This window comes from Nothobranchius furzeri, chromosome 15 (genome assembly GCF_043380555.1).
Source record: "Nothobranchius furzeri strain GRZ-AD chromosome 15, NfurGRZ-RIMD1, whole genome shotgun sequence".
Lineage (NCBI taxonomy): Eukaryota > Metazoa > Chordata > Actinopteri > Cyprinodontiformes > Nothobranchiidae > Nothobranchius > Nothobranchius furzeri.
The window spans coordinates 29,943,021-29,963,906 of NC_091755.1; the positions used below are offsets into that span (position 1 = coordinate 29,943,021).

General features: G+C 38.3%; 1 protein-coding gene across 13 annotated transcripts in view; it reads left to right on the forward strand.

Moving 5' to 3' along the window:
- chl1a (cell adhesion molecule L1-like a) overlaps window positions 1-20,886 on the forward strand; it is a 76,136-nt gene that overhangs the window by 30,085 nt on the left and 25,165 nt on the right. For 10 of the 13 annotated variants that reach the window (XM_070545150.1, XM_054745821.2, XM_054745823.2 and 7 more), the window contains 11 exons: window positions 1,474-1,614; window positions 1,889-2,000; window positions 2,463-2,626; window positions 3,304-3,466; window positions 13,904-14,028; window positions 14,105-14,209; window positions 18,078-18,275; window positions 18,535-18,605; window positions 18,710-18,932; window positions 19,094-19,129; window positions 19,572-19,687. In XM_070545150.1, the coding sequence (XP_070401251.1) occupies window positions 1,474-1,614; window positions 1,889-2,000; window positions 2,463-2,626; window positions 3,304-3,466; window positions 13,904-14,028; window positions 14,105-14,209; window positions 18,078-18,275; window positions 18,535-18,605; window positions 18,710-18,932; window positions 19,094-19,129; window positions 19,572-19,687 (1,454 nt within the window). The remainder of the gene's footprint in view (window positions 1-1,473; window positions 1,615-1,888; window positions 2,001-2,462; window positions 2,627-3,303; window positions 3,467-13,903; window positions 14,029-14,104; window positions 14,210-18,077; window positions 18,276-18,534; window positions 18,606-18,709; window positions 18,933-19,093; window positions 19,130-19,571; window positions 19,688-20,886) is intronic. The other 3 variants (XM_054745820.2, XM_054745827.2, XM_070545152.1) reach the window with 1 other exon arrangement.

Consider the following 20,886-nt stretch of genomic DNA (forward strand, 5'->3'; position numbering starts at 1 on the left):
GTCTTCAACTAAACTTTTTCAAGGACCAGAGTTTTTATTTTCACCAGACACGGTGAGGGCCAGATGCTCTTCTAAAATCTAGTTCAAGAGTTATTGTATCTTCGTTTATTAATGTTTTAAATGGCTTTGTTTTCCATCTAAAAAGTTTTGATTGTAGTCTTAGTTGTGTTTGGAGAACGTAGACATTTAATCATATTTGGGACATGAATCTTGCTGTTAAACTTTTCAGTCCCCCAATTCAGGGTCATTAGGACCCAAAGGGTAGGGGGGTTGGGGGGTGGGTGGAAAGGTCTGGTGGGCCGGATGTGGCCCGCAGGCTGCCATTTGATGTTCACTGTCTTATGGCATACTTCATTTGTCATACAGGGTCTATTGAAGTGACCTCTTAATTTCACATGTGGTAGTTTGAACAGTATTTTGTTTTTACTCTGCCTATTTACATTTGTTTGCTAATTTTAAAAATCTAAGTTTCACCCAAAAAAATAAATAAATTCAGAAACAGAAGAAATCTGTAATTGTGCAAATACTTTTCAATAACACAGTATACATTGTACTACACTAACACATGTGTTATGTGTGAATAGCAGCAGCTGTGAAAAAAAACTCTTTAGTGAAAGAAATCATTTTGCTTTGTGTGATTCTTTGCAAGCTCATGCCTCTTGTTTGACCTTAAAAAAAATCTCCATTTGAAAGAACGGATAGTCTGACCTCTTCACCACCTCTCCACCCATGTGAAAACACTAAATAGGGGTAAGGTTAAATGGTCGGGGAAACTACTAAATGTCCGCTTTTGACCAAGATAAATGTAGTTGGGGTTCTTTGTCAGAAAGTATTACTAGTACATGTTTTGAAATGACAGTCACTATGTCATTACTATGTTGTTACTATGTCATTACTTTGTCATTACTATGTCATTACTATGTCGTTACTATGTCATTATGATCACAAGGCACTTAATATTAATTTTTTTAAATACATTTAAAAATATTATAATAAAATTGAGAGAACAAATGAAAAATTAAGCTAAGAAAAAAAAAGAATAAAAATGAAGGTAACACTTTATAGTAAGGGTCCCTTTAATAATGTTACTTAATGCATTACTAAGTGTTAATAAACTATTAAATGAAGCATTAGCAACTGCCTAACCATGTTATGTAATGTATTACTTAAGCAGATCCCCCTGACTTACCAAATATTAAGGACATGTATTAGTAAACAGTATTGTTCATAAAGGGACCCTTTGTTTATTAATGACTAATAATGCACTAAGTGATGTTAATATGTTAATGAAGAGACCTTTATTGTAAATTGTAATAGAAATGGAAATGTAAACACGGGAGCCCGAAAAACAACCCAACAGAATTTACAGAGTTAAATATTTGCATCTATTGCAATAATAAATGGTTTTGATTTTGCTTTTCTCCTGAGAAAACATGGTGGTCTCTTTGATCCTATTGACACTGTTTCTGTCAGATGATCCACAGAGCAACAGGCGAGTGCTTGATGATATGGTGATGCTTCATAAAGCCGAGTCAAAGGACAGCGGCGTCTACCAGTGTGAGGCCTCCAACAGTCATGGCACCATTCTGGCCAACATAAACGTCTTGGTCATGAGTGAGTATACGATGCTTGCTTTTAAAAGCTACTTTGTAATATGGGAATCATAATTCTATATTAACAAATAACCCAAACAGATGGGAAGGACTTCACTTTAGTCCAAAATACACAAAACATGTTTTTACAGCAAAGCCAATTAAACCAAAACATTATGGGTATTACATAATTTGGTGGAAATGAACAGAATTAGCGGGTTTAGCCTCCGGCTGTGACTCAGCTGAGTGTTATAACTTCTCATTTGAGTCTCTGTAAACCTTCGACATGCTTTCAGACATGGCTCCCCTCATGGTGACAAAGGACTCTCTGAGGTACGCAGTGATCGTTGGAGGGGACGCCGTCATAGACTGCAGTGTTTTCAGCTCTCCACCGTCTGACATCGTCTGGTAAGTAGAGTAAAAACAGCTTGAAATCATACATCCTAAATGGAATGAAGCTCAAAAACACATACGTGGCAGGAGAGAGTTGATTAATCTAATTGGTTTTAGTGTCTGATTGTTATGTTTGTCTAATGAGATAATCTTTCTACCCATGAGATTCATCAAACTGCATTATTTTATCTTTCACAACAGTCTGACACGATGGCAATTAGATGTTGAAATCCTTTAGCTTCACAAAAACACTTATTTGATGTCTGATTGTATTAAATCACAGTAACAGCACATTTTTCTTCATTCTAACTCCCGCTGGTCTAATTGCTCAGCTGTAGGCTGCTGCGCGTTTAAGAATTCCTTAGAAATCAAACTGTAATTGTTTAAAGGAACGATAATGTTGGATTTGCTCCTGTGATAATTAACATGTCTATAGGAACAAGATGATTCATATATATTTTTAATGTTTCCCTCTAGGATCAAAGAGGACAGAAAAATCAGTGGAGAACGTTTTCTTATTTCTGAAAATGGACAGTCTCTGAAAATTAACAGCACAGAAAAAGGCGACAGTGGGGAGTACGTGTGTGAGGCCAGGAACACGGAGGGAACGTCGACTCTCACTGCTGTCCTGGAGGTGAAAGGTATTCCAGCAAACATGAACCGTGGAATATTTTACTTGTGCACTGAAAAAAACAAGTGTAATTTATGCATTTTTTATATAGTATTATTATTGATGCTGTTTCAGGGTTAGAGGTAGGTTATGTAAGGAGCTTCAGGGTTTCATTGCATAGGGTTAAAATGGTTTACATGAAAAGTTTAAAATTATAACTTGAAGGTAAACATTTTGATTATGGCAAGCATATTTTGTTATGAATTAATTATATGTTATTAGAAAAAATACATTAAATGTAATTTCAAATAGATTTTATTAACAGACGCAGCAAAAATAAAAAAATATCAAATGCAGCCTGATAAAACTGGCTCTTGGTATGATTGTTGATGTCTCGTGTTTGTTAAAGATGTTTCAGTGCTCATTTTAGAAACATCTGTGCTGTTCTGTGAACGTGTTTCCTTTGAGATCGGTCTTTGCTGATCTGGCTAACAAAGGCAGAATGTGAGAAAAATAAGACTTGATAAAAACAAAAGGCTTAAATTGTTGCAAGCAAAAAAAATTAGCCTTTTTTTCTCCTTTAAAAAGACAAACTACAAAAAGCTACTATTTGCTCAACTTCAGCTTTTCTTCTTTGTAGCATGTTGAGATTAAGAGAGAACACTTTTCTTCACAAGACAAATAATCTAACCTGTGTTTTATCGTCAGACGTCACCAAAATAGTTGGTCGTCCTCAGGATGTGCAGATCATCAGTGGGACCTCAGCCCAGTTGATGTGCCAGGTGGAGTATGATGAAAGTCTGCGGGACACCTTTGAGGTGGTGTGGAGGAAGGATGAGGAGATCTTACTCTCTTCTGAGGAAGATCCCAGGTAACAGGCTGTGCTTTGATAGTGTTTCTATTAGTTTTGTTTGTGCTTGTAACAGCGACTTTGTTCACCGTTCTCATCTGTGTGTTAATGACTCAGTATAAAAAATAAGATCAAAAAAGAAAAGGAAAATATTTTGCTGACAATGTAAAGCGATGGTAATTAGCTACCAGTAATGACTTCATCAGTTATTAGTCAAGCCTTGTTGCTACCAGAGAATGCTGCTGTTGTGTCCTTGGGCAGGACACTTAACCCACCTTGCCTGCTGGTGGAGGTCGGAGGGACCGATGGCGCCTGTGCTCTTTGGCAAGCCAAATGAGCATTTATTCTGATATCAGGATATCAGCCAGAATTGTCATGAACATGTAAGCCATTTCTGTCCACTAGTTAACTAGTTAGCCATGTTTGTGTCAACTAGTTAAATAGTGACAGCCTAAATGTCAACTAGTTAACTAGTAAGGCCTAAATTCTGTCTAGTTAACTAGTTAAAATGTTTCATATCTTACTAGTTAACTAGTATTGCTCAGTGTGTTCACTAGTTAACTAGTGGACAGATCAATGTCCACTAGTTAACTAGTTAAAACACATTTAGTTTTTACTAGTCAACTAGTAAGGTACAAAAACTCGTACTAGCTGACTACTGAATGTAAAAATCCCACTTGTTAACTTTGCCCAATTTGGCCAGCCGCTTGTGCATTAATTCTGATATCTTGTCAACAGGTCAACTAGTTAACTAGTGAGGGTCAAACTGTACACGCTAGTTAACTAGTGAACACATTTTGACCTTCACTAGTTAACTAGTTGACACAAAAATGGCTCATTAGTTAACTAGTAAAGGCCAAAATGCATACCAGTCAGCTAGTTGAAGGTATTTGTGTCTCACTAGTTAACTAGTCAGGGTCAAAATGAGCCCACCAGTTAACTAGTGGGAGACGGAAATGTTCACTAGTTAACTAGTGAACACATTTTGGCTTCACTAGTTAACTAGGTGACACAAAATGGCTCACTAGTTAACTAGTAAAGGCCAAAATGCATACCAGTCAGCTAGTTGAAGGTTTTTGTGTCTCACTAGTTAACTAGTGATGGCCAAAATGTGCACACCAGTTAACTAGTGACAGAAGAAATGCCCACTAGTTGACAAGTGAACACATTTTGGCTTCCTAGTTAACTAGGTGACACAAAAATGGCTCACTAGTTAACTAGTAAGGGCTAAAATGCATACCAGTCAGCTAGTTGAAGGTTTTTGTGTCTCACTAGTTATCTAGTGACAGTTCAAAGTGTCCACATGTTCACTAGTGAAGGCAAAACTCCTAACTAGTTAAGTAGTTGGAGTAGGGCAGTGCCACTAGTTAACTAGTGAACCATTAATGACTCACTAGCTAGCTAGTTGATTGTAGCAGGCTCACTAGTTAACTAGTTGATGCATCCATCGTCCAAACTAGTTAACTAGTGAGGACATAAATGTATACTAGTAAACTAGTTCAAGCCTACATTCACACTAGCTAGCTAGTTGCACAGAATTCTAATTAGGAGGCAGAGAATTTCTCAAATTGAGGCTTTCTATTGGCTCACTATGTTAAAATAAAATATGACAACCAATCACAGTGTGGAATTTTGTAAAATCCCACCCCAAACATTTGCATGCGGCACACAAGTTAACATGCTGGCCAGAGGAACCTCAGCTAGTAAACTAGTAGTGGCTTCAGTGTGACACTTACATGTAAACTTGTGAAGGCGGAACTGCTCACTAGTTAACTAGAGAGGGTACAAATGTCCACTAGTTAACTAGTGAGGTGCAAAATAAGTGTCACTAGTTCACTAGTGGGCCCCAAAACGCCCACTAGTTAACTAGTAAGGTGCGGATATGCTCACTAGTTAACTAGTGAGGTGCAGATTTGCTCACTAGTTAACTAGTGCACCCTTAAGCACCCACTAGTTAACTAGTAAGGTGCAAAAAAGCATCACTAGTTAACTAGTAAGGTGCAGATATGCTCACTAGTTAACTAGTGGGCCCCAAAACGCCAACTAGTTAACTAGTAGGGTGCGGATTTGCTCACTAGTTAACTAGTGAGGCGCAGATATGCTCACTAGTTAACTAGTGACGTGCGGATTTGCTCACTAGTTAACTAGTGAGGTGCGGATTTGCTCACTAGTTAACTAGTGAGGTGCGGATTTGCTCACTAGTTAACTAGTGAGGTGCGGATTTGCTCACTAGTTAACTAGTGAGGTGCAGATTTGCTCACTAGTTAACTAGTGAGGTGCGGATTTGCTCACTAGTTAACTAGTGAGGTGCGGATTTGCTCACTAGTTAACTAGTGAGGTGCAGATATGCTCACTAGTTAACTAGTGAGCATATCTGCACCTCACTAGTACCTCACTAGTTAACTAGTGAGCATATCTGCACCTCACTAGTTAACTAGTGAGGTGCGGATTTGCTCACTAGTTAACTAGTTACATCTAAAAACACATACAAGCTGACCATTTTTGTCCACTAGTTAACTAGTGGAACAATTGAAATTTCACCAGTTTACATGTGTGGCAGTGCAGCAGCTCACTAGTTAACTAGTGCCTGAAACACAAATTATGCATATTCTAATGAGAAGGCGGGCAGAAGACTCCTGTTGGGTATAAGAATCCCACCCAGTCTAAAACGTATGTGCTGTGGCCTCTCAATCACATACTGATGGGTGTCCCTGAGCGCCAAGGCTTGCACTCATTAGTCATGGTTTGACACCTACTGGTTGGTCGTTGCGGCGGGTTCGAATCCCGCAGATGGCATTCCGCAATTGCTGTAACATTATTTATTTTCTCTTTGTGTTGTAATGTTCAAAGTTTTATTGTTTTACTGCTTTTATTCCCCCCTCCCAAATCAAGTAAAGCACCTCGTTTGGTGTCGTGTAAGGGAGATCAGTTGGCGAGTTCAAGTCCCATTGGAATTTAGTGTGCCAGTAATTTTATTGTAGTTCATTTTTGTTTGGTAATGAAAGTTTGGTATTGAAAAAGGCTATCTCCATCCATCCATCCATCTTCCCAAGAAATAGATCAAATGACACTGAGGGAAAAAACTGTGGTTATTTTGGAGAGGGTGCTTGCTGCAAAACCACAAAGGCGGAGCTGCACCCCGCCCATTCACGCAAACTCAGCCTAGCCCACTGACTTCCGTTTTTGTTTTCAACTTTATCGCAAATTGACCTGACCCACATGAATTACGGCTGTTACTAGTTTACAGTCGTTAATGCTATGTTCTATGCTCCAATTAAACAAGATAAATATAACTTGCTACATGACAAAGACTGAATATATCTCGAAATGAAAAGGTTTCTTTTAGCGAATATCTGCCTACAGCTGGTCTAATAAAACTGGTGTCTAACAGCACTTCGGTTTATTGAATGGCCTCTGGTAGTCTAGTGGTAAAATCGTCTGAGTTGGTTTTTGCTTTCCCCTCAGCTGATGCTGGTTCGATTCTCGGTGGGGTCATCAGCAGTCTATTTAGCCACATTCAATTTGTTCATATTTTAGTTGTAATGTTTATTTTCAGCAAAATATTTATGTCGCTAAAAGTTCTTTGAATTTGGTCGTTCCTAAACAGCATTTTAGTTGAAACTCTGCTCACAAATGGACTCACACTGGCTAAATAAACGAATAAATAAATAAATAAACACATTATATGTTAAACGGTATACCAGTAAATTGTTGTAAACATAGTACTGGCAAGTGTAGCTAGAAATGAAGAAAAGAGGTTGTAAACTACCTAAAACTTACACTACTGGGAGGCGAAACAGCATGTCAACCTGACTCCATAACCACTACACCACCACATCTGTTATAAATCAAGTGGTGTTACATGTAATTGTGCTGCCCAGTGTGTCTCTGAGATGGGATGTATGGTTTATTGGCGGTGTCTCAGTAGAAGTCATTTCAGAAATAATTTGTCAGAAAATTCACAGAATATCCAGATTTGAGAACCAAGACCAGACCCGCTTCGGGGGAGGAGACCAAATTGAAGCTGAGATGGGAGGAAAATGCATGAATGAGGCTAAAAATGGCTTTGGCGTGTTTCTTATGAGGAAATGACAATATAACATCATTAAAAGTTCCAAAAGTTAGATTTTTAATTATATGGAACCTTTACAAAAACTGTTCAATTAACTTCTCAACTCCGTCCTCAATCTCGCATTTTTTAGCTACAACACCCTCTTTGGTTCCAGAATGCTATCAAGTCTGACAACTGGAAGGAATTAGACTGACTCTAATGGAATGGGCGGGGCTGATTCTGGAATGGGTGGGGCTGACTCTGGTGCAGCTCCACCTTCTGGTGCAGCTCCGCCTTTGTGGTTCTGCAGCGATCACCACTTGTTATTTTGAGCTAGTACCAGAAGACAGTGTAACCTTTTTTAGTTCTCTCCAGTCAAAACAAAACTTTAGACTTTTTTCTTTTTTAAATTTAACAGGGAACAGCAATGAATTGAACAGGGAACTTTAACCAGTAGTCACACAACAAAATAAAATCACACAAACAAAATAAAGTTACTCTCCTTTTCTCTTGGTGTCTGAAAAGGGCAGGGAAAACCATCAGACTCCAGTCACCCATCGAATGGACTCTTCACCCTCCTGCCCTCTGGGAAGCGCTACAGGAGCCTATGGACTAAGACTACCAGGTCCCGAAACAGTTTCTTCCCCACAGCTGTCAGACTCCTAAACTCTGCCTGCTGACATAACACCCCAAACCAGCAGCACCCTACATAAACTCTGTAGAAACAAGAAAGCCCTGCAAATCGATGCAGAGCGTCGCGGGATATGCCTGACTGGTCATATATATTACCTCTCATGACACTGACCTCTGACCCTATGAACTTGTGTATGTGATGAGTTTATTTACCTTTGATAGGGAGTTATGACCTCTGATTTTGTCAAAATCCTTCAACCCGTTCAGGAGATATTGCACACAAAAGCCAAATTTTCATATATACGGCCTCACACAACCTTGACCTTTGACCCTATGAGGTTTTGTACCTCATGAGTTTATTTACCTTAGATAGGGAGTTCTCACCTGCGATTTGGTCAAAGTATTTCAACCTGTTCAGAAGATATTGCACACAAAAACCAATTTTTCATATATACGGCCTCACACGACCTTTACCTTTGACCCTATGAGGTTGTGACCTGATCAGTTTATCTACCTTTGATAGGGAGCTATCACCTCTGATTTGGTCAAAATTATTCAACCCGTTCAGGCAATTTTTGATATATATATGACCTCACACAACCTTGACCTTTGACCCTATGACATTGTGTTCCTAATCAGTTCATGTACCCTTCATAGTAATAAAATACACAGGCGAGGGTCCGACTCTCTGGAGGACGCCATGTTGGATTCTATGTTTATTTAGCTGTATTTATGGTTTTGCTGGTGGTTTTTGACTCCTTTGAAAACTGTGCAACAACACTCTTCTTCTTCCTTTTCTTGTGTGTTATTTGGCGGATGGCACTCAACATAAAAAGATGCATTTCTCAAACAATTAATGTATTGGAGCGTGAACCTGAGTCATTAATCTCATATCCTAATTTGAGAGTTACAGCTATAGTCCAGAGGGTTTTGTTGGCTTTATGAGCATTAGTTAGTAAGGTCCTCACTTGAACAAAAAATACAGCTTGTTTGCAGTGACTTTGGTATTTACTACCCCCTATTGCCAGAAATCTACACACTTTCCCTTTAAGCGCGTTGTCTCTTTAAGACTGGTCCTGGGTGACATTGGAGTTTACAGCGAGGCCTTAGAAATTATCTGTCTGGATATTTATTGTGGAGATTAATGGACTAAAATGGGTTGCTGCACCGTGACTGTCTTCTCCTTTTTTTGGAGAGTAAAAACTATATTTTGGTTTTTAAATGCTGCCGCTGCACCGTGTTAAGAAATCATATTACTGGTTAGTTCGAAATGGGTTGAAATGTTCACATTTCTTCTTTGCTTTACATGCTGATCACTAAAGCGTGCTTTAATTAATATTGCGTTTTCGTAAAACGTAAGAGCAAACAAGGGGGATTTTAATTGACAAAAATAATAAAATCAGCACATTTCCAAGCCAACTGCGGTTAACATTGGCACGTCGGCTTGAAAAATATCTCCTTTTTGCCGTAAATAACACACATTTCATAGCTGTTGTGGGTTATGTATGTGTTCATCAGTGCTTGAGAACTGTAACTTTGGGGAGCGGGTCGTAATTGTGGGCTTTTAATGCGGTGCTGTCTGTGGCGAGGTGTTGGTAGGGTCTGATCGGAGCTGCAGCCAGAGCGTTTCTCCCAACCAGCGGCTGCTGGGAGCTGGTCCACGGTGAAGCAGCCCACGCAGCCGAACGAGGGCTTCCCGGCTAAGAGCTGACCGCAGCGGCCCCGACGACCGCGGGCCAGCGACCCGAGAAATAACATGGGGAGTCCTGCTGCTGCCTGCTGTTGTTTGTTTTCCGTAGTAAATACCTGAATATGCAGAGACTCAACAGGTCATTCAGTTGTATGGTATCATTCAGATGATCAAATGAAATGTTGCAACATTAATATCAGTTTACCTGATCTTGATCAATAATCGCATTGATGAATTGGTGCATGAATAACTACAAACCCTGCTTCCTGCAGCAGCTTTTTCTGCTCTAGATTTATGATCTGCTATTTGTATATTTCAACGAAAAAGACGGAAATGGCATTAATTATTTAGATTTATTTGTGGATTTTTTTTTTGTCGATGTTAACCCTGTTGTGTCTCAGTTCATGAAGCTGTTTTCAATGTTTCCCGCGATGCGAGCAGCTGATTGTGCAGCAGATGGCCGCGGACATGATCAATTTCGAAGTGCTAGTTCTGGATCAAGAGAAAGCCTGCTGTGCTGTGCCGATGATTTTATTTTGCGAGGATGGATTGAGGAAGGGGGACACACATGCTTAAATATCGACTGTCGGCAATAATCAGATTCATACTCATAAAATACTTGTTTACATGTTTTGTGTGTGTGTGTGTGTGTGTGTGTGTGTGTGTGTGTGTGTGTGTGTGTGTAACTCTGCCCACTAATCCGTTACGTATTTTGTTTCTTGTTGACATAAATACAAAAATTATGCAAAAGAAAAGAAGTGAAATAATGTACAAAACTAAAGTGTATGAACCAGGATCGAACCCGCGACCTTCACCATTGCAGGCGAACGCGTTAGTCACTAGACCACCAGCATCAGGTTCTAAATGTCTTCGCAAATTTATAGCTTTAAAACACTATTAAAATATATGAGTGCTGGCAGGCTTTACAGCAACGTATGTAAAATCGAGCCTTTTTTATTATTATAAACTTGTCGCTTCCGTACAAATGTGAAACAATATATCTGACGGAGATTTCTGCGGAGTTTCTGCACTTTCCTGTCAACAGAAACAGACATGCTGTCTGCCGCTGCCTTCCGCCTCCAGGCTTTTTCAGACTAATAACTGAAAACTAAAGACTGCACGCGTTAACTGAACAACGATTACAGCAATACACCACAACTTTCTCGCTACAAATATCGTCAAAACATATTTATGTGCTCAAACGATCTTAGTTTATCAAATTTTCTCTTAGAACAGCCTGAACAGAGTCCGCCATACTTTCTCTGTTTCTCAGTCCTACATGGACCAATCACATTGCTGTTCTGCATTTCTTCATTTGCATGTAAAGGCCGGATTTGCTCACTAGCTAACTAGTGAGCTGTACAGCGGTCGAACTAGTTAACATGTTACACAGAATGCCAGCCAAGTGTGTATTTATTCAAATTCCACAAATTTACTAGTTTTAGGGGCATTTTTCTGCAGCTAGTTAACTAGTGACAGTGTTTTGTGTTCACTACTTAACATGTAAGGCTCAGTTTGCCCTCTATAAGCTAGTGAGAAAAAATTATAATGCAGATATGCTCACTAGTTAACTAGTGAGTGCTTCCTGTCCCATTACAAGTGAACTAGAAAGGCCAAATATGTCAACTAGTTAACTAGTGAAGGTAAATTTGTCACTAGTTAACTAGTAAGAACACATTTTTACATAACAAGTAAACTAGATTGCTCAAAAAACAGCAACTAGTGTGCGTCTTGTGCGCACTAGTTAACTAGTGAGCATATCTGCACCTCACTAGTTAACTAGTGAGCATATCTGCACCTCACTAGTTAACTAGTGAGCAAATCCGCACCTCACTAGTTAACTAGTGAGCAAATCCGCACCTCACTAGTTAACTAGTGAGCAAATCCGCACCTCACTAGTTAACTAGTGAGCAAATCCGCACTTCACTAGTTAACTAGTGAGCAAATCCGCGCCTCACTAGTTAGCTAGTAAGCAAATCCGCACTTCACTAGTTAACTAGTGAGCATATCTGTGCCTCACTAGTTAACTAGTGAGCAAATCCGCACCCTACTAGTTAACTAGTTGGCGTTTTGGGGCCCACTAGTTAACTAGTGAGCATATCTGCACTTTACAAGTTAACTAGTGATGCTTTTTTGCACCTTACTAGTTAACTAGTGGGTGCTTTAGGGCACACTAGTTAACTAGTGAGCAAATCTGCACCTCACTAGTTAACTAGTGAGCAAATCCGCACATCACTAGTTAACTAGTGAGCATATCTGTGTCTCACTAGTTAACTAGTGAGCAAATCCGCACCCTACTAGTTAACTTGTTGACATTTTGGGGCCCACTAGTTAACTAGTGAGCATATCTGCACCTTACTAGTTAACTAGTGATGCTTTTTTGCACCTTACTAGTTAACTAGTGGGCGCTTTAGGGCGCACTAGTTAACTAGTGAGCAAATCTGCACCTCACTAGTTAACTAGTGAGCATATCCGCACCTTACTAGTTAACTTGTGGGCGATTTGGGGCCCACTAGTGAACTAGTGACACTTATTTTGCACCTCACTAGTTAACTAGTGGACATTTGTACCCTCTCTAGTTAACTAGTGAGCAGTTCTGCCTTCACAAGTTTACATGTAAGTGTCACACTGAAGCCACTACTAGTTCACTAGCTGAGGTTCCTCTGGCAAGCATGTTAACTTGTGTGCCGCATGCAAATGTTTGGGGTGGGATTTTACGAAATTCCGCACTGTGATTGGTTGTCATATTTTATTTTGACACAGGGAGCCAATAGAGAGTCTTAATTTGAGAAATTCTCCACCTCCTAATTAGAATTCTGCGCAACTAGCTAGCTAGTGTGAATGTAGACTTGAACTAGTTTACTAGTATACATTTATGTCCTCACTAGTTAACTAGTTTGGACAATGGATGCATCAACTAGGTAACTAGTGAGCCTGCTGCCATCAACTAGCTAGCTAGTGAGCCATTAATGGTTCACTAGTTAACTAGTGGCACTGACCTACTCCAACTAGTTAACTAGTTAGGAGTTAAGCCTTCACTAGTTAACTAGTGTGCACATTTTGGCCATCAATAGTTAACTAGTGAGACACAAAAAACCTTCAACTAGCTGACTGGTATGCACTTTGGCCTTTACTAGTTAACTAGTGAGCCATTTATGTGACAACTAGTTAACTAGTGAAGCCAAAATGTGTTTACTAGTTAACTAGTGCACATTTATGTCTACCACAAGTTAACTAGTGTGCACATTTTGGCCATCACTAGTTAACTAGTGAGACACAAAAACCTTCAACTAGCTGACTGGTATGCATTTTGGTCTTTACTAGTTAACTAGTGAGCCATTTATGTGTCAACTAGTTAACTAGTGAAGCCAAAATATGTTCACTAGTTAACTAGTGCGCATTTATGTCTACCACAAGTTAACTAGTGTGCACATTTTGACCGTCACTAGTTAACTAGTGAGACAAATACCTTCAAGTAGCTGACTGGTATGCATTTCTGCTTTTACTAGTTAACTAGTGAGCAGTTTTTGTGTCAACTAGTTAACTACTGAAGCCTAAATGTGTTCACTAGTTAACTAGTGCGCATTTCTGCTGTCACTAGTTAACTAGTGGGCACATTTTCACCCTCGATATTTAACTAGTTGACACAAACATGTCTAACTAGTTAACTAGTGGACAGAAATGGCTTACATGTTCATGACAATTCTGGCTGATATCCTGATATCAGAATAAATGCTCATTTGGCTTGCCATAGTGCTCGGCAGCCTTGCCTCTGTCAGTGTGCCCCAGGGCAGCTGTAGCAACATCGGGGCTCAGCTCCACCAGTGTGTGAATTTGCAAATGATTGTGTTGTGCAGCGTTTTTTTTTTTACAAAAAGAAACAACAAAAATACTGATAAATTAACTCAATTTTTATTAGAGGCCACGCATATGCTTATTTATAAACTAGTTGTAGCACTTTTGCAGGAATTATCAGGAAATGCACTACTTTTTCACCGAACTTCCTTTATCAGTAATCCAAATACCTACATTTAAATTTATCCTTAGATTTCTTACTATGCTGTCAAAAATCTTATGTGTTCAGATACAATGTGACTGGTGGCTGGCTGCAGATCATGAATGTGAACCTGAGAGATGAGGGAAGGTACACATGCATCGCCAAAACCAACCTAGATCAGGACTCTGCCTCTGCATTACTAACAGTACTTGGTAAGATTAAACCCTTTTCACAGTAAAGTTCTTCAAAATATCTTATTTAAAAGATTTGATCTGATTGGTGCTGCAGATATTCCCGACGCTCCAACGATGTTAAAGATTTCTGACGTTAAGAGTGAAAGAAATATCGTTCTGTCTTGGGAACCTGGGAGTGATCACAATGTGTCCATAACAGGTAAAAGTTTGAAACGAAGAAAGTGGAATATGTGAAGTTTGATATTGGCTGTGAGTGGGTGTAGAGCTGAATAATTTATAAGGGAGCAACATTTACCAGAGATCAGGAGGGGCTGCTTGTGCACTGTGATTTTTCATGCAGTTTGATTTTACATTTAGTTCACGGCCTAAAATGATGAGATTCTTTATTTATGAAGCTGCAATTAGCAAATTTTTGACTGTATTTGTGAGGAGAAGAAAATATAAATGATGGTGAAGGAATCAGAATCAGTAAAGACTATATGCAGATGTGAGCAGAAGTTTCTCACCAGGGGAATACATGCCATATTATCATGCTACTACAATTCTGACTGATATCTTCCTGACACAAACGCATAAGTTCATCCGAAGTTTCCTGGCTAGAACTCAGATTATCCGTGTGATCCTCAAATTTTCTACAGCGTTGAGGTTGGTGCTTCAAATTGACTCAATGAAGTAAAAAAGTAATCGGTCCTGAAGTGTGTTTAGGATTATTGTTCTGTTTGTTTCAACCATGTAATTGATGATTCCAGATGAAGAGATTAGTGGTAGTCCTACCTTTTTAGACTACTTTCTCAACTCTCAACTCAACTCAGCCTTTATTTGTATAGCGCCTTACAGACATGAAACATGTCACCATGGTGCTTCACAGACAATAAAATCCAGAAAAAACAGAAAAACCAACATAGACAGAACAAAAACCGAAAGCAACAGAAGATTCTCCGAACAAAGTGTCCGAACCAGGAATTGTGGCCATAGTAGGGCAGCCAGGTAAGGTGGCACCAATCCATTTAGAGCATTTAAGACCAATACAAGAATAAAATGAATTCTAAAAACAACAGGCAGCCAATGAAACGTAGCCAAAATTAAGGTAACATTGTCAAACTTCTGTTTTCCTTCTAAAACTTTGCAGCTGCGTTTTGCACAAGCTGAATCCTGACTATAGTACCCTGACTTTCACCAAAAAGGACTGAATTACAATAGTACAGGTGCGCAGTAATAAAAGCATGAACCACCACCTCGAGATCACGTCATGACAGGAGTGGTTTCACCTGGGACAATCTTTGCAAATGATGAAAGGCGGAAGCGACTACACCATTAACGTGACCATCAAAACAAAGTACACTATCCACCATCACTCTGAGGTTAAACTGCCGATGCTCATAACTGAGAGCCAAAAATACCACAATCAATGGCTGAGGCATTAATCTGACCATTTGGCCCAAACAGTACTGCCTCTGTTTACTTCCCACAGCATGATGCTACCACCACCATGCATGATAGTTATAACATTTTCTTTGTCCTGTCTGACCTTCCTTCAGAAGGTGACTAATTAATTCATATGTGCAGCTGCAGATTTCATTTGAGCTCAGTGGTGTCTCTGTAGGAGCAGGAGCTTCTTTTCTGGCTTCACTGGGATACCGATGTTGGTGTTTGGTTAGTTTCTAGTTCATAAGTTTGAGTGGTTCCTGAGAATTTCCTGAAGATTTTAACCAATTTCTTTTCATCTGTAGGTGACATAAGTCAGTCTAATAGGTTCTGTTAAACTAAGCATTCATCTTGGCAGAAGGAAGCTAGCAGCTGCTGTCAATCGTGATCACTAATGAGACGTTAATCCTGGCCTTAAAGTGAAGACATTTTAACTTTCAGCACTGCTTAATAAAAAGGATTAAGCTGAATTTATTATTGAGTCTGAGTTTGATTTTGACCATGCATGGAAGAGAAAGCACTTTTATTCAAACATGTGAATCCGATTATCATTATTAAAATATTTAAAGGATGTTGTATTTCTCCTTTAAAAAAAATTTGAATCTATCATTAAAAGCCTACAAAACGTATACATGCTCACAGTGACTGAAAACCTTTCTGATGTGTTGAGTGTAATCACAGACATGTCAATTAAAAAAAATCTGCATTATCTTATATTTTTACACATATTTGGTATTAAAGTATTTTTTTTTCTTATTGAAAACATCATACCATCTAACTGTGTAGCTTTTGCTTAGATTTATTTGATATTTAGTTTCAGCCTTAAAGGTTGAATATGGAACACTGACACTGGCAAACTCTGGTGTTCACTGTGGTATTGCAACATCAGGACTAATTTTTTCAGTCGGGATGTTGGTTCACTGCGGACATGTTCGAGCACCATGTTCAGTGTTCACAAATCATACAGGATAAGGACTAATTTCTACTAATAAGTTTTTTTTACAACAGTATTTACACTTGGAACATCTTCTGGGATCAGAATGAGCAGCTTTACTTGTCAGGTGTGTCACTTTACACAGTCCCAGCCTTGCCTTGCTGAGCGGACTTTTTAGCACAACGGTGCCCTCTAGTGGCTGTTAGATGTAAACAAAAACACAGTGTCGTGCCCGATAGAATTTTTTAAATTATTATTTAGCTTTTAAAAGAGAAACTGTACATTCATTGTGCATACCTCTGAATGCCCCATGGAGGTATTATTTTTTTATATATAGCATTTTATTTAAATGTTCCATACTCTAACTTTAAATCTGCTATTTTTCATCATTAAATTAGCTGAAAACTTTTTCACAAGAAATCAACATAAAGATTAAATAAGGGATATTATGAAACATGTATTTTTTATGTACTGCATTAATAACATTATTGTATCATTTAACGTTTTGGACAGGAGAATTATTCAATAAAATATTCAGTATTTTATTGTGAATAAAGTATTGATTGAGAGCAGCTGCAGCTTTATCACTTTAAAGTGTGATTTATTTACTTGAATCACTAAAATTGACTGTTTTCCATTACGAGTTAGCAGGTTCTGCTCCTGTGATCATTGATGAGTTTTGACTAATGTGGTTTGACAAGAGAAGCAAATAAACATTTAGTGCTGAGAATCCTGGCAGGGAATCTTGCCTATCATTTTAGTTTCAACGTAAGGCTCTTTTATTTGTTAATTACTGGATTGTCAAAAATATATATAAACTCTTTTTCTTACAGACTTTGAATAAATGGAATTTATGTGCATTATAGCCAATTAGAAATGGTCACATACCCTCTTTTAAGTGCAAACAATGCATTATTTAGCAACATTTTTTTCTATATTTGATTGCTTTTCCTTGTCAGGAAAAATCAGAAAAGATTTGTGTTGTATGTTTAAGGTTTAACAAACAAGATGTATAGAGGTACTTTTGTCATTTTTTGAATCCATGCTCTCTTTCACACAGTCCATTTACTTTTATTATGCTTGGATAGCAAACGTAAGATACGTCCTAGCTAGATCAGCAGAGATGTTTAGAGTTTAATGTCACATGTCTGACTCAAAACTTCAACATTGGATTTAAAAGCATGCACCTGGGTTTTCCTACATGCTGTGTGATTCACGTCGAATAAATAGGATGAGAGAATGTAGGGTTAAGTGAAGGTCTTCTCTTATCTGCGTCATATTTTGACCTCTGTGGAAAAGCGGCGCAGGTTTTACTCCTACCTTTGCTTTAGTATTGCTGTATTTCTTGGTACATTGCCACCAGCTGTTGATACTGTTGGAAATGCATGACACCATCGCTAGATTATATCACTTTTAGACATGCATTTGTCAAATAAAACAAGGACACACATTTGTAAAGAACTTCATTATTTTTGCTTCATGACAACACTTGATGGTCCAGAGTAGACGGTTCGTGCTCAGACATTGGATTGATAATAAAACGCTCATTTACTTTAAACAAACTGCTTTTTCATCTTGAGGTATATATATATATATATATATATATATATATATATATATATATATATATATATATATATATATATATATATAAATTTTTATAGCAAATCAGCAGTGGCATTTCATTAAATTGCCTCTTTGTGGACAGAATTTGTGGTGGAGTACGAGGAGGACCGCTGGGAACCTGGCAGTTGGAAAGAGCTGCAGAAAGTGGCCGGTAACCAGACAGCAGCTGATCTGTTCCTACCCGCAGGCCTTAACTATCATTTCAGAGTATATTCTGTCAATGCCATTGGACCTGGACCACCCAGTGAGCCCACAGAGAGATACACTACACCCCCTGCTGGTGAGAGAGTTTACTAATTTATTTATTTATTTATTACGTTAACAGTCAATTCTAAAAGTATCTGTCCTTTAAACAATTCTTGAGGTCACTCTAAAAGTCAGTCATAAAACGATGCAATACTTACTGAAGTCATGAAACAGTTTTCTTGCAATTTTACAGCATTTTCTTCAGAACTTTGCTGGTAGTGAAAAAAAAAAAGAACGTCAAAAACTGAGACTTTTTTGAAACAATATAATTAAAAAACTCTTTGTCTTGAAAGCACCGGACAAAAACCCAGAGAACATCAGAATTGAAGGCAGTCTTCCTCATCAAATGGACATCAGCTGGGAAGTAAGAGCTTCATTTATGCAGTTAATTAAAAACATCTCCAGATGTGCATGTTAGAAACATCTTTAGCCTTGCCTATAGGTCATTTACATGTCTCTGTTTTGTAGCCTCTCTCACCCATTGAGTACAATGGCAATGGCCTTGAATACATAGTGACCTACAGAAAACTGGGCGTGGAAGATGACTGGAAGGTGGTCATGGTCAAGGAACCCAGGTTGACCGTGAAGAACACGCCCACTTTTATTCCTTATGAGATCAAAGTTCAGAGCAGGAACAGCTTCGGCTCAGGTCCAAAACCAAAAAGTGTCACGGGTTACTCTGGAGAAGATGGTGAGCTCTAAATCTCACATGATGGTTTTGATTTTTGACATCTTCACATGTAGCTCATTTCTGAACATCGAACCCCAAAGCCTAACTACCACATCTAGCTGATGGTTTCTCTTTTCCTTATATTCAACTGGTTTTGTTATCTTTCCCCACTGCATCCTCAGTTCACTTTTGGCATTGTCGCCGGGAAAGTGTGTCAGGTTAAGTTCTTTTCTTTTTCCCTCCTGCTTTTCCCTGAGGTTATAACCTTGTTCAGGTGTGCAGTGGTGACTTTTCTTCCCCTCTGACCTTCTTGACTTATACAAGAAAAACAGCTTTGTTAAATGTAGCAGCTGGCAGATAACCTTTGTATAGGATAGATATGTCAGATTCCCACCTCTGAGTCACAAGCTGCAGGAGATATATTTGATAACACCATGCCATGTGCTGTAGACCTGCTGGGCCAACCCATCCACTTCTCCTTATCTGATGTGCTTCAGTCTAGTCCTCAAACAGTGAGGTTATTTATATATTTATTCCCTTTTTTAAAGGACCTTGTTATGAATTTTGTAATTTATTATTCATGAAGTGTGTTGGTTTTAGAAAGTTTGAGGTTTTCAGTGCTGAGTTTGTGTATTTCCTAACTTTTTCTTCTGTTTGAAGTTCCTACTGCAGCACCACGGGATGTAGCGGTGGAGGTGATCAACTCCACAGCTGTAAGAGTCAGCTGGACTCCGGTTCCAGCAGCCACAGTGAGAGGTCATCTCGGGGGCTATAATGTAAGTTCTTACGAACTGAGAATAATATTGTTTTGTGTAATTAAAGCCAGCATATAATTAGCTTCTGTTCAGGCTGGTTCTTTCTGTCAAACCTGGCTTCGTCAGGATCCTGTGATTTTACTTTTTAAAATATTTTTTTAGTTAGTTAAAAATTTTTATCAAATATTTTTCCTTTATCGACAATTTTTTATTTTGATCTTTTTCATTAATTCTTTTATTTTAAATTGTTATTGTTCTTGTAGTGAGTTCTATTTTAAGAGATGCAGAATAAAAATTGGTTCTTTTTTTCTTGTGATTATGACTAGAGAGACAAAATTTAATGTCAATAACAGATTTTTGTAACATTTTACAATATGGGCCCTTTATTAACATTATGTAAAACATTATTAAGCATTATTAAACAAAGGGTCCCTTTATTAACATCACATAATGCATTATTAAGCATTAATAAACAAATGGTCCCTTTTTTAACGTTCTGGGTTTTGTTAATGATTAAGTGTCCATAAGGTTAGCACAAAGGGCTTGTGTGGGGTCTGATTTGTAATGCATTACATGATATAGTTAAGCAGTTGTTAATACTTTGTTAAATAGTTTATTAATGTGTAATAAAGCACAAAGTTATGTTAATAAAGGGACCCATATTGTAAAGTGGTACTAAACTTTTTTATGATGTATGGACATATTCCCAGCCTTGTGTTCACCTAAAGATAAAATAAATAATCTTTGCTGCTAAGTTTCCAAACTGGTTTGTTTGTATTAAACTTAACAAACAATATGTCTATAAGCAGAGAGGTTTTTTTCTCTACATTGTAAGTCAGTAGTGTCAATACTGACTATTATTACAGTTGTCTTCATCACTGCACCTCACTGCTCCGACATGCTGAAGTGAAACATTGTGTAGAAACAGAACTGCACCGTTTCTGCATGACAGGTTCAATCAATGATACTTTCTTTGTGTTTTTGTGGTCAAGTCTTACATTTTAGAGATGGATTTGAAGTTAAAATATCTAAAAAAATTGAAAATACAGCAGCAAACAAATTATTTAGTGTAAAACAAAAAAAAAAGAGTTGCATGCTTCCTCTTGTGTTCTGGTTTGAAACTGGTGTAGCAGCCAGTTAATCTGTGCATGCATTTGCAATGTGAACCATGCAAAATCATACTCCATAATTAAGTCAAAGAATAAGAAGGCAACTGACAA